This window comes from Vipera ursinii, assembly GCF_947247035.1.
Source record: "Vipera ursinii genome assembly, chromosome: 1".
Classification (NCBI taxonomy): domain Eukaryota; kingdom Metazoa; phylum Chordata; class Lepidosauria; order Squamata; family Viperidae; genus Vipera; species Vipera ursinii.
The window spans coordinates 40,438,957-40,453,434 of NC_139512.1; the positions used below are offsets into that span (position 1 = coordinate 40,438,957).

The 14,478-nt window shown below is 41.4% G+C and overlaps 1 protein-coding gene and 1 long non-coding RNA gene across 2 annotated transcripts in view; one reads left to right on the forward strand and one right to left on the reverse strand.

Moving 5' to 3' along the window:
- The window catches only part of LOC310650755, an 852,012-nt gene that overhangs the window by 489,403 nt on the left and 348,131 nt on the right, over positions 1-14,478 (reverse strand). The window lies entirely within an intron of this gene.
- LOC310632443 (alpha-1-antitrypsin-like) lies at positions 1,337-11,290 on the forward strand (the record flags this gene model as incomplete). Its single annotated transcript, XM_083349665.1, has 4 exons — positions 1,337-1,949; positions 2,853-3,120; positions 6,294-6,441; positions 11,099-11,290. The coding sequence occupies 4 exons, from the start codon at positions 1,337-1,339 to the stop codon at positions 11,288-11,290; spliced, it is 1,221 nt and encodes a 406-aa protein (XP_083205791.1).

Genomic DNA, 14,478 nt, shown 5'->3' on the forward strand with positions numbered 1-14,478 from the left:
CTCATTTCATTTTCGGTAAACAGTAGAATGATGTGCTTTACCAAAAAGCTCTATCTTGGCCTCATCTGTCCACAAGACGTTTTCCCAGAAGGATTTTGGCTTACTCAAGTACATTTTGGCAAACTGTAATCTTGCTTGATGCTGGCAGCAGGTGTTCCCTCAGATATCCCGCACCCAAGTCATTTAGGGCTTTATAGGTCATCACCAGCACCTTGAATCTCACCCGGAGGGCAACCGGAAGCCAATGCAGCTTGCGGAGTAGAGGTGTTACATGGGAGTATCGGGAGACCCCCATCACAACCCGCGCGGCTGCATTCTGCACCAGCTGAAGCCTCTGAGTGGTCCTCAAGGGCAGCCTCATGTAGAGAGTGTTGCAGTAGTCCAATCGGGAGGTCACGAGCGCATGAGTGACTGTACGCAGGGCATCTCGGTCCAGGTAGGGCCGCAACTGGTGTACCAGGTGAACCTGGGCAAAGGCCATAAGAACTTATATGGCCATAAGAACTTAGACCTGCTGGATTATTTACTGAAAGCAAAACAACCAGTTCAGCCAGCCATCGATATTTGTTTAGTTCAGTAATAGTTAGTAACTGAGTTACAGAATTTCAAGTAAGACAGCAAGCACTGAAAGATTTACAAATGGCAGGGCTCAACCTCAAATCATTTGCCATGTCATTCAGAAATTCTATTAGTGATAGTCCAAGGGCATCTGAAAGGCAGCAGGGTAGAAACCACTGGATTATGAAGCAGGAGAGCGCTCAAAATCTCCAATCTCTTGCCCAGTACTAGACTTCACAATTACAATATTGAGTGCTGACAGATATCCATCTCAATTCTGTTGAAATAGATCCAGTCAAGTCCATCATGTCCCAGGGCAGGCTGTTCCATTATGGAATAATTACAGTATTACCTTTACCTGTGTCCTGAATAAGATGTAAGCAGTCATGCAAGTTTTCCCCTGTTTCATCTGCTGGTAATAGTGTAGCTGGATTTAAAGTCATACACCTCTCAAAGGAAATGGCCTTCTTCACGTTTATTCCTCATAAAACTAGCTAGGTATATATTGTACTGCAGATAGCTCAAAAATGTACCCAAAATGGTCATGACCACAACATGACATGGGTTTGAAATAAGTAGAGCATAAACCTATATTACTATATTCTTGACTTGAAAAAAATAACAATTTATCACCAATATTCTTTCATGCTGGCTTTCAGCTAGAAACCAAAAGACTGCAACTCTGTAACAAAAAGGTATTTTACAAACACAGTTTATGATAAAATAAAATCCCTCTTCTTTATCACTATTTTCCTTTCCAGAACAAATTATCAGCAGGATGAACAGAATCATTCATCTGTGTTTGGCCTTGATAGTGTTTTCTCTCGTCAGCCATGGCCACCACGATGTCGATCATCACAACGATCATGATGACCCTCAAGCTGCTATCAAGATCCAGAGCAATATTGCTCATTTTGCAACTGAATTCTACAAAATATTGTCTGCAAGATCACAGGACAAGAATATTGTTTTCTCACCCTGCAGCATTTCTATGTTGCTTTCCATTCTGTTGTTAGGGACAAAATCAAATACCAATGCACAGATTTTAAAGGGCCTTGGTTTTAACTTGACATACATTCAGGAAGATGAGATCCACCAGGCCTTTCATGATCTTCTCCATCAGCTCACACACTCAGAGAAGGATTTCAAGCTAGATGTTGGACAGGGCCTGTTTCTAAAGGAAGGCATAAAACCATTGCAGACATTTTTAGATAAGATTAAGGAATTCTATGATGCAGAAATCCAAGCCACAAAGTTTCAGGAACCAAAAGAAGCTGAAAAACAGATCAATGATTATATAAAGAAAAAAACACATGGAAAAATTGTGGAACTAGTCAAGGCTCTTGACCCAGAAACTGTCTTTCTTCTCACAAACTACATATTCTTTAAAGGTAACTTTAAACTTGCACAGAGAAAAGGGAAGATTCCATCACTAAAGGAAATATCCAAAGGTGCTATTGAGGCAGAGTAAAGCCTTTTGGTGAAAGAGGGGTGGAATTGCTCCAATTCAGAAAAAAACCCTAATTTCCTATCAATACAAAGTACATGCACTGAAAAACTAGCCCAGTACAGAAATTTAAGTATCTTATGTAGCTCTCATGTAACTACTTCACTCCAGGGGGTTGTAGGAAACAGAAACTGTGTATTGTTTGTAACTAAATTACATGGTTTTTCACTTATGTGGAACCATTTTAGGAATGGTGGTTCCAATTTTTTAAAAGCACCTAAGAGCCCTTTTACTCAAAGTGTTATAACTGATATTATGTCAGAATAGTGGCCATTATTCCAATTCTTCATAAAATTGGATTATAAATGCAACTAAAATGCACTCTTGTAGACTTTAAAAACAAACAAACAAAGAAATGAATAGACTGTTCAAAAGAAGTCTGCTCATCTCTCTGTGTGAATAGCCTATAGGTCTTTGCGGCTGTGCATATTTTAGAATGGGTGTTAAATCACCTTTGTTAAATCATCAACAAAAACTTAAATAAAATATATCATGGAAGAAGTTACACAGCCCTTTTCTTCTGACAGCAATGCTGGACCTCCATTGCTTCACTGTCTAACCAGCATTTGCTGCAGATGTGCAGAAATCGTACCATCTTCATCCCATCTTTGCAAATGCTGGTCAGCGTAAGCAAATGAATGCAGAGCATCTTACTAATTAAATCATGCCATCTTTTTGCCTCAGCAAAGAAGATCACAGCATCTTCTTGGAGGTGAATCTAGTTCATCTTATGCAGGTACGATACTCCTATCCAAATATTATTGTGGGCCTCTTTTGTTCTCTTTAGGCAACTGGAAGACTCCTTTCAATCCAGAGCTCACAAGGGAAGAGGACTTCTTTGTGGATCACAACACAACTGTCAAAGTTCAAATGATGCACAGGACCGGTTGGTTTTACTTCTATTTTGATAGACAGCTGTCTTGCACAGTATTGAAGATAGACTACAACAGTACAGCTACCACATTTTTTGTTTTGCCTGATCCTAAAAAAGAGAAGGAATTGGATGAGGCTCTGTCAATAAACACTCTGACGAAATGGGCAGAAAATGTACACAGGTAAGCCTTATTTTATTGATCCTATATTTCTCCAAATTTAATATAGTCTTAAAGATATGTAAACATACTTCAAGGTCTGTGCATTCTGTGCTATACTCTTCCTGAAGCTTTTTGAGCGTTGATTTTAAGCTAGAAACCAGCAACCTAGAGCTGTGCATGTCTCACTAGTGTTTATGGTGCATCTCTTAGTGTTGTCCCATGTGTATGAGAGTAGAAGGTAGGGCAATATCTGTGACTGCAAGACAGTGAGTGTGACATCATGACAGAGACCCCTCCTCCTTTGTATTTGCATTTATAAAAAACTTTGGGGCTTTGACACTGTGGTGACCATCTTGTAGATTTTGATCTTCCATGCAGCCACTGCAAATTAATTCCCTTTCTCAGATCAAATCGATCAAATAGATCACCTGAACTGGATCAAAAGAAGAATCTGAATCAAATCAAGAGTTCCAATTATAGGTAGTACTCACTAATGGTTCATAATTTGGACCAACAATTCTATTGTAAAGTGAAACATCAGACTGTGCCTGATTTGTAACATCAGTTCATCAATTCCAAATAAGGCTATTAGTCTAATCAATTTATGACTGTGATTGTGATTGCAATTTCCTGCCAGCTTCCCCATTGACTTTGCTTTTTGGAAGCTGGCTGTGAAGGTTGCAAATGACAATCACACAATCACCGGATGATCACTGTAAATCACTTTTTTTCTCCTTTTCCTCTTTGATTGTTTAAGCAATCTTTCTACACTGTGATGGAGGGAGCGGGGTCACACAAGCTATCACTTTAGGCCAGCATTCCCCAACTTCTCTGGCTTTGCAGACCAGTGAGAGAGGGAGAGGAGATGGTTCCACACGAGTGGTGGGCAAGTGTATGCAGTTCCCACATGCCTTCTGTTCATACGAATGGAGCTGCATGCATGCACTTGCCCAACACTCGCACAAGTGGAGCTGTGCACATGTGTGTGCTGGCCCACCGCTTCCATGGCCCAGTTTTGAATGGGTCACAGTCTGGTACTGGGTCATGGCCCAGATTGGACACCCCTGTTTTAGGCAATCAGCAGACATGTCCTAATACAGAGAGCCCTTTTATAGCAACTACCTTGGACAGCCTCTATTTGGAAATACAACAGTAATAAACAGTGGTTAAAAAAAATACTTTCTGACCAATGCACATATATCCAAATTTCTGTGCCTGACCACAAGGCACACCAGAATGAGAGTAACTTTTTGAGAGCAAAAATCAGTTGTTGTTGTTGTTGTCAGTTGCAAAGTTGTGTCTGACCCATCATGACCCCATGGACAACGTTCCTCCAGGCCTTCCTGTCCTGTACCATTTTCTGGAGACCATTTAGGCTCAGGCCTACTGCTTCAGTGACTCCATCCATCCACCTCATTCTCTGTCGTCCCCTTCTTCTCTTGCCCTCAATCTTTCCCAGCATTAGGCTCTTCTCCAGTGAGTCCTTCCTTCTCATTAGGTGGCCAAAGTATTTGAGTTTTAGCTTCAGGATCTGGCCTTCTAAAGAGCAGTCAGGGTTGATCTCCTCTAGGACTGGCCGGTTTGATCACCTTGCAGTCCAAGGGACTCGCAGGAGTCTTCTCCAGCACCATACTTCAAAGGCCTCAATTCTTTGGTGCTCAGCCTTTCTTATGGTCCAACCTTCACAGCCATACATTGCAACTGGAAAGACCATAGCCTTGACTATATGCACTTTTGTTGACAGGGTGATATCTCTGCATTTTAGTGTGCTGTCTAGATTTGCCATGGCTTTCCTCCCCAGAAGCAAGCATCTTTTAATCTCTTGGCTGCAATCCCTGTCTGCGGTGATCTTGGACCCCAGGAAAATAAATATGTCACTATCTCCATTTCTTCCCCATCTATTTGCCAGGAATTGAGAGGGCCGGATGCCATGATCTTGGTTTTCTTAATATTTAGTTTCAACCCAACTTTTGCACTCTCCTTCTTCACTCACAACAAGAGGCTCTTTAGTTCCTCTTCACTTTTTGCCATTAGAGTGGTATCATCTGCATATCTTAGGTTGTTGATATTTCTCCCGGCAATCTTAATTCCAACTTTTGATTCATCTAGCCCTGCCTTTCTCATGATGTGCTCTGCATATAAGTTAAATAGGCAGGGCGACAGTATACAGCCTTGCCCGACTCCTTTCCCAATTTTGAACCAATCAGTGGTTCCGTGTCCAGTTCTCACTGTTGCTTCTTGACCCGCATATAGGTTTCTCAAGAGACAAATAAGATGGTCTGGTAGTCCCATCTCTTTAAGGACTTGCCACAGTTTGTTGTGATCCACACAATCAAATGCTTTAGCATAGTCAATGAAGCAGAAGTAGTTGTTTTTCTGGAACTCTCTAGCTTTCTCCATGATCCAACGTATGTTGGCAATTTGATCTCTAGTTCCTCTGCCTCTTCGAAATACTGCCTGTACTTCTGGTAGTTCTCAATCCACAGTTAGAAATTCACAATTAGTAAGAAATTCACAAAAGGTGATCACCTGACTCCAGGACAGTGTAACTGTCTTAAGCATCTGAATTTGTTGTTGTTGTTGTTGATCATGTGACCATGGGGATGCTGCAATGGTCATAAGTGTGGAAAACAGTCATAAATCACTTTTTTTCAGTGTAACTTCAAATGGTCACTAAACGAACTGCTGTAAGTTAAGGACTACCTGTATTAACTATTGGATGAAATTACTTCAAGCTTGTTAGAAGTAACTGTTGTTGTTGTTGTTGTTGTTGTTAAATATTTGGTATTTTGTTTGTTCGACTTTGTTAAATCTTGATGTTTTAGTTTAGTTTTAAGCCACCTAAACTCATGTCTGGGTGCAGCAACCTATAAATTTATTCATTCAATCAAGTCTGATATTCATTTTGACAACAATGCCTGTTGGTTCTACTCAAATATTTTAAACAGATTGATAATGGTTGTTATGATAGCAACTAATATCAAGGATTTCTCTGTTAAAAGTCAAGCTTCCATTTGACAATGATGGCTTTGTTATGGGTGGTGTGTGTGTGTGTGTGTGTGAGAGAGAGAGAGAGGTGTGTGTGAGAGAGAGAGACTGAGAGAGATTGTTTTACTGATTGTAGGGAATATTACAGAGTATATTTGTTAACTTTCTGATGTCTAGAATGAAAATGTCTTTCTGTCTTTCTGAAGGGGTACAGCAATGGTCTCCCTCCCCAAGTTTAATATTTCAGCCACATACAGCTTAAAGGAACCCCTCTCCCAGCTTGGTATTACTGAAATCTTTACTGATCATGCTGATCTCTCTGGAGTCACCGGGCAGCCTTTGAAATTGTCGGAAGTAAGTAAAACATTCATATTGATCATTTCAGACAGGATTTCAGCAAGATGAATGCATATTTCACAGCAGCAATGTCAAGGGGGGAGGGCTATTTGAAAAGTCTCACCCTTGCAAAAAAGAACTTTCCCTTTCAATTGTTCCTTTGTAAGCAAAATATGTGCATCAGATTATCTTTTTGGCATCAGTTCATGAATGTTCATCATTGTTGTTGTTGTTGTTAGTTGCGAAGTCGTGTCCGACCCATCGCGACCCTATGGACAACATTCCTCCAGGCCTTTCTGTCCTCTACCATCTTCTGGAGTCCATTTAAGCTCACGTCTACTGCTTCAGTGACTCCATCCAGCCACCTCATTCTCTGTCGTCCCCTTCTTCTCTTGCCCTCAATCTTTCCCAGCATTAGGCTCTTCTCCAGTGAGTCCTTCCTTCTCATTAGGTGACCAAAGTATTTGAGTTTTAGCTTCAGGATCTGGCCTTCTAAAGAGCAGTCAGGGTTGATCTCCTCTAGGACTGACCGGTTTGATCGCCTTGCAGTCCAAGGGACTCGCAGGAGTCTTCTCCAGCACCAGAGTTCAAAGGCCTCAATTCTTTGGCGCTCAGCCTTTCTTATGGTCCAACTTTCAAAGCCATACATTGCAACTGGGAAGACCATAGCCTTGACTATGTACACTTTTGTTGACAGGGTGATGCCTCTGCTTTTTAGTGTGCTGTCTAGATTTGCCATGGCTTTCCTCCCAAGGAGCAAGCGTCTTTTAATTTCTTGGCTACAGTCCCCATCTGCAGTGATCTTGGAGCCCAGTAAAATAAAATCTGTCACTACCTCCATTTTTTCCCCATCTATTTGCCAGGAATTGAGAGGGCCAGATGCCATGATCTTGGTTTTCTTAATGTTTAGTTTCAACCCAAGTATTGCACTCTCCTTCTTCACTCGCAACAAGAGGCTCTTTAGTTCCTCTTCACTTTCTGCCATTAGAGTGGTAGCATCTGCATATCTTAGGTTGTTGATTTTTTATTTATTTTTTAATTCCATTTATATCCCGCCCTTCTCCGAAGACTCAGGGCGGCTTACAAGCTTAGCAGTAGCCTTCATTCTATGTATATGCCTGCTTATTAGGGCTTTCACACACCCCCAAGCGGCATTATTACAAAGTCAGCTTAATTGCCCCCAACAATCTGGGTCCTCATTTTACCTACCTCAGAAGGATGGAAGGCTGAGTCAACCTTGAGCCTGGTGGGATGCGAACCTGCACTAATTGCAGGCAGCTGGTGTTACTTAAGGAGGCATTAGCCCACTGCTCCACCAAGGCTCAACACCAAGGTTGATGTTTCTTCCAGCAATCTTAATTCCAACTTTTGATTCATCTAGCCCTCCCTTTCTCATGAAGTGCTCTGCATATAGGTTAAATAGGCAAGGCGACGGTATACAGCCTTGCCGGACTCCTTTTCCAATTTTGAACCAATCAGTGGTTCCATGTCCAGTTCTCACTGTTGCTTCTTGGCCCGCACATAGATTTCTCAAGAGACAAATAAGATGGTCTGGTACTCCCATCTCTTTAAGGACTTGCCACAGTTTGTTATGATCCACACAATCAAAGGCTTTAGCCTAGTCAATGAAGCAGAAGTAGATATTTTTCTGGAACTCTCTAGCTTTCTCCATGATCCAGCGTATGTTAGCAATTTGATCTCTAGTTCCTCTGCCTCTTCGAAATCCTGCCTGTACTTCTGGTAGTTCTCGATCCACATACTGCTGGAGTCTAGCTTGTAAGATTTTAAGCATAACTTTACTAGCATGAGAAATGAGTGCAATGGTGTGATAGTTTGAACATTCTTTGGCACTGCCTTTCTTTGGAATTGGAATGTAAACTGATCTTTTCCAATCCTGTGGCCACTGTTAAGTTTTCAAAAATTGCTGGCAAATTGAGTGTAGCACTTTTACTGCATCGTCTTTTAAGATTTTGAATAGCTCAGCTGGAATACTGTCACCTCCACTAGCTTTGTTGTGCTCAGCTTTTCTAAGGCCCACTTCACTTCACATTCTAGGATGTCTGGCTCGAGGTCAGTGACCACCTCATTGTGATTATCAGGGACATTAAGCTCATTCTTGTTGGGTTGCCATTTCCTTCTCCAGTGGATCACGTTTTGTCAGAACTCTCTGCTATGACCTGTCCATCTTGGGTGGCCCTGCATGGCATAGCTCATAGCTTCATTGAATTACGCAAGCCCCTTCGCCATGACAACGCAGTAATCCATGAAGGGGGTTCATCATTACAAAGAGGATAAACATTGAGATGGCAGGCTCAGTTTTTCTTTAAACTAACTCTTAAAAAAAAGCACTGGCCAACTTAGAAAGATGCATCTGTCTTTACCCAGAAAGTCGCAGGAACATGACAGGGAAAGTGAAATTGACTTTTAAAAAATATATGGAAAAATGCAACAATAAAATGCATAGAATAGGAATTGCACCAACTGCAACATATCTAATAATAAAGCTGGAAGGGATCTTAGAGGTCATCTAGTCCAACCCCCTCCTCAGGCAGGAAACCCTGTACCATTTCAGACAAATGGCTGCCCAATCTCTTCTTAAAGACTTCCAGTGTTGGAGCATTGACAGATTCTGGAGGCAGGTTGTCCCACTCATTAATTGTTCTAACTGTCACGAAGTTTCTCCTTAGTTCTCAGTTGTTTCTCTCTTTGGTTAGTTTCCATCCATTGCTTCTTGTCCTGCCTTCAGGTGCTTTGGAGAATAGCTTGACTCCGTCTTCTTTGTGGCAACCCCTGAGATATTGGAACACTACTATCATGTCTCCCTTGTCCTTCTCTTCATTAAACTAGACATACCCAATTCCAGCAACCGTTCCTTGTATGTTTTAGCCTCAGATCCCCTGATCATCTTTGTTGCTCTTCTCTGTACTCTTTCTAGAGTCTCAACATATTTTTTTACATGGTGGTGATCAAAACTGGATGCAGTAGTCCAAGTGTGGCCTTACCAAGGCATTGTAAAGTGGTATTAATACTATCCCTCTGTTATTGCAGCCTAGCACTGTGTTGGTTTTTTTAGCAGCTGCAGCACATTGCTGGCTCATATTTAAGTGATTGTCCATTAGGACTCTGAGATCCCTCTCACAGTTACTACTATTGAGCAAGGTACCTCCTATATTATACCTGTGCATTTGGTTTTTCTTGGGACAGATCATTAGTGTGAAGATGTACAATAGCATCCACATCACAGTCCTTGCTGGCATTCTTGACTTTCTTACATATACACTTCTTGTCCCTACTGGCCGTAACACCTGGAAGACACCTGACCTCTTTTGAAACCTTTGTTTCCTTTCCTAAATGTACATCGCTTATAATTGAATCTAGAGGGAGAAATATAGTGTGTCTGGACATATTCCATCTATTTCTCTTGTGGTTATCAAAAGGATTCATTAGACTAAGGAATTGAAAGAAAAAATCAACTGCAGTATAAATAGCAGACTAGCCTGATCAATCCATATTAGCAGAGAACTAATTTGATCATCACAGGGACACGGTGGCTCAGTGGGTTAGGACGCTGAGCTTGTCGATCAGAAGGTCGGCAGTTTGGCCGAATCCTGAGTGCCGCGTAACAGAGTGAGCGCCTGTTACTCGTCTCAGCTTGTGCCAACCTAGCAGTTCGAAAACACGTAAAAATGCAAGTAGAAAAATAGGGACCACTACGGTGGGAAGGTAACAGCATTCCGTGCGCCTTTGGCGTCTAGTCATGCCGGCCACATGACCATGGAGACGTCCTCGGACAAGCGCTGGCTCTTCGGCTTTGAAACGGAGATGAGCATCGGCCCCTAGAGTTGGAAACGACTAGCACACATGTGCAGGGGAACCTTTACCTTTACCTTTTAATTTGATCATGGTTTCTACACAGTTCCAGTGAACAAATGCATACGTTTGGACAGCACAAAATCTGTCTAAAACTTTTTTTTGAAAGGACAGAACACAGAACTGTGGTGATCCAATTTAACAATCCAAGAAACTCATTTCTGGATCAGGGAAGACTCTGGGCAATATGATTTGGGGAGCTGGAAATGGTGCCTAGAATGGCTATTTTAATCTTCAGTTTGTCAATGGCTGAATTAGAGGAGGCCTCATAGTAGCCCTGTGCAGTATTAGGCCCAGGCTTCTGCCCTGATCTCTCTCTACTTGAAAGATGGTGTTGAAAGTGATCTGAATAAAATATGCATTAGTTATAAACTTTTCTTTGTTTAAACCAAAATATTGACCAACTATATTCACTTTTGGAACTTTAAAAACTATTCACTATTCCTCAGTACTGTTTGATTCTAATAACAAATAGAGTTTCTTTGGTTCCTTTCTCTCCTTTTTGTCTTGAATGACTATATTTTACCTTCTTTTCATAACTGTTCAATGAAATATTTTTCGAAGTTGGCAACTATAAGATGTGTGGAATTCAACTTTCAGAAGTTGAAGAACACTGGTTTAAAATCTTTCCTAAGGAGAATCCAGAACTGACTTCAGCAGTACATAGGCTAAAATTGGAACAATACAGAGAAAGTGAATATAGTTCTAGTATTGCAAACTCACAGATCAGTGTAACAAGTTGTCATCATTTCTGAAATATTTTTCTCTACTCCAAATTTCAAACTTTTTCTTCCTTTCTTCTCAGGTTACCCACAAAGCTGTGATAACTGTTGATGAAAGTGGAACTGAGGCAGCAGGAGCCACTGCTGCAGAAGCCATTCCTATGTCAATGCCTCCAAGGATTACATTTAATCGTCCTTTTCTAATCGTGATTTTTGATAAAGCAACCGATGTTATATCATTTGTGGGCAATGTGAAAAACCCAATGCAGCCATAAAAAACAACAAAACCCCAGAGTGCATTGGATTTTGAATACAATTCAAAAATAAAGTATCATTGGAACATGAATTTCAAAGAAAGAGGGGGGTTTTTTTCTGCAAAGGAAAGTTAATAAACCAATTTGGTTCTTGTGTGAATCCTCATATGAAACGGATGGTTTGTAAATAGAAAAAACTAAATAAATGAGAGAGTGCTCAGGAGGATTGTCTGTAGACCAAAGAGAAAATTGAAGAAAATAGTCCAAAAATACAAAAAGATACATTTTTTGATAATCAAGATTAACTACTAGACCATTTATCAAATGCAATCAGACCAGTGCCCTTCCACTTTTTGTTTTAACAAATGCAGCATCACAGAAACTCAATTTTTTCTGTCTTCATTATTTGTTGAGCTCCACAATGCAACAAATTATTTTAAATTGGACAAGCCTGGGATGTGGATCACCAAGACTATTTTTGAAAGGATTTTCTTCTTTACTCAGAAGAGCTTCCTAGGGTGAAACTGGGAATGCAGAATTTCCATAAGACAGTGTATCATGCAGTCCTAAAGAGGTTGTGTAGAACAGGGCTATTCAACCTTTTCACTGATTGTACCACTTTTTGGATATGGCAATATTCGAGTGCCTGCCTTTTTTGAAATCAACAATGATCTCTTTGGTTTTCCAGTGTTTAAAACTAAGCTGTTTTTCTTACATTAGTTCACCAAATCCTCAACTTCCTTGCGCTAAGCACTCTCATTGTCATCTTGAATAAGGTCCGCTACTGTCCACATACTTCACAATATGGTTGGTGCAAACCTAGCAAAACAATCATGGGTCAAGAGCGTGAACAGCAGCAGAGTTAGGACGCAGCCCTGAGGAGAACTTGTGCTCAAGAAAATGGTGTTAGAAATTTTTGTTCCAACTCGCACGTACTGGGTCTGTTAGTAAGAAAATCAAGAACCCAGTTGCACAAAGAAGTGCTTAAGCCTAAAAGCCCCCCCCCCGAAAAAAATATGTGAGAATGTTGTAAAACATATAGAAAACAACGTTTCTTTATGCATTTATTTATTTTCAAACTGCCTAATGACTCTGAAGTGGATGAAATATAGTAATATACAGTAATATAATACTGTCTGGATGCTGATTAGGTCTCCTCCCTCCCCCCCATTTCCTAGTTCTCTGTCCTCTGTCCAAGATATTCACTGGTTAAATAAAAGATGAATTTGAGTCCTTTCAGCTGGACTCAAATTTTGGACATATCCATATCCTTTTCTTAGCAATAACACAGATGTGATGTGACTTTGCACTGACATCTGGGAGATTTTCTTGATTTCCCCAATTGAATGAATGAATGAACCTTTATTGTCAAAGTACAACCATGTATACATTGAGATTGGCTGAGCCTCCCTTTGTGCCCCCCCACAATTCACAGTGACAACAAACCCTCCATCTTATTACACCATGTGAGCTAATTGCACAACACACTGGCCTCGCAAGTCAATCATACATAAAATTTATAAAATTATTTCCTGTTCAAGAGCCTAACAGCCCAAGGATAGAAGCTTTTCTTCAACCTGTTAGTACGGCTGGCTATACTCCTATATCTCCTACCCAATGATAGGAGAATAAAGAGATACCGACCAGGGTGTGAGTCATCCCTGAGAATTTTCCTCACTCTTCCAAGGCAGCGAGCCCTGGCGATGTCATCCAGTGGTGTCAGGGGACAGCCCACAATGTCTTGTGCTGTGCTCACCACCATCTGTAATACTTTCCTATCCGCAGCTGTCAGACCAGCATACCAAACCACAATACAGTACGAGAGGACGCTCTCTATAGTAGACTGGTAAAAGAGGGTCATTAGCTGTTGTTCTACTCTGTTCTTACGCAAGACCCTGAGGACGTGGAGTCTCTGTTGGGCCTTTCTGGCCACCTGGGTTGTATTAACTTTCCAGGTAAGATCTTCACAGAGGTAGACTCCCCGAAATTTAAAGGAGGAAACTCTCTCCACACAGCCCCCCCCAATATAAAGTGGGGCAAGTTCCTCTTTTTTCCTCCAGAAGACTAGCACCATCTCTTTTGTCTTGCCGATGTTCAGGTGGAAGTTGTTCTTGAAACACCATATGGATAATTTTTGTACTATCCAGTCTAGGTGATGGCCTACTAACCAAGGCTGAAGAGTTTTAAAAACCAGGCCAAGATTCTGCAACCTTTTGAGGTTTGGTTGAACAAAATATACTTACATTATTAAGAAGGAGATTGTTAAGTCGTGGGCTCTGGTGAGCAGAAATGATGACACAAGACTGAGTACAGAGAAACTCATTCTTTTATTCTTGCTGGAACTGTACTGAAGCTTGAGCCGTACCCGGCCACAATATATAGCCTAGTCCCTAGGTGGCAGCCAACAGGTTTGAACCCACGCTTGCTGCCTGGGGCTGACCAATTGCAGGACCGGAGACGGCCTGTCTGGGTTGCTGGAGAGCCGTTAGCTCCTCCAGCAATGCACGTGGTGTAATACCACAAGCCCAATAAATAACACCCCTCCCTTCTTAGATCAAACTATGATACCCATGAAATAGTCTTAACAGCAGTCAAGACTTATGAATCACTCCCAACAAACGTAATGAAATAATAACAAAAATAATAAATAATAATACTTATACATTCAAGGTGGCTACAATGAGATTAAACAACGTCGGAAAGGCTTTCCAATGCAGTAAGGACTACAATGAGATTAAACAACGTCTGAACGGTTTACCAATGCAGTAAGGACTACAATGAGATTAAACAACGTCTGAACAGTTTACCAATGCAGTAAGGACTACAATGAGATTAAACAACATTTCATGAACATGCTTACAAAGCAGTACTGGCAGTTTCAAGATGCCCCAGTTTCTGTAGGTAGTGGTACAAGTTTCACAACACTATACATCACTTTATTTTACAGTATAGTCTGTGAGGTACGCAGGAGGCTTGTGTGGCCTAGAGGAATGCCTTGGAGTTCCCCTCACTTTGTGGTCTACCAGCTTACCCAGTGGGCTGGGTAGACCCATGTCCCCTTGTGCACCAATGTCCAGGGGGATGGAAAAACTCTGGCTGGCCTCACCTGGTTGGCCCACCCCAGAGTCAGTCTGTTCTGCAGAATAGGTGCAGCAGTTGCTGAGATTCGGCTGGCTCGCCTGGCCAGCCCGCAAAGTGGTTTCATGTGG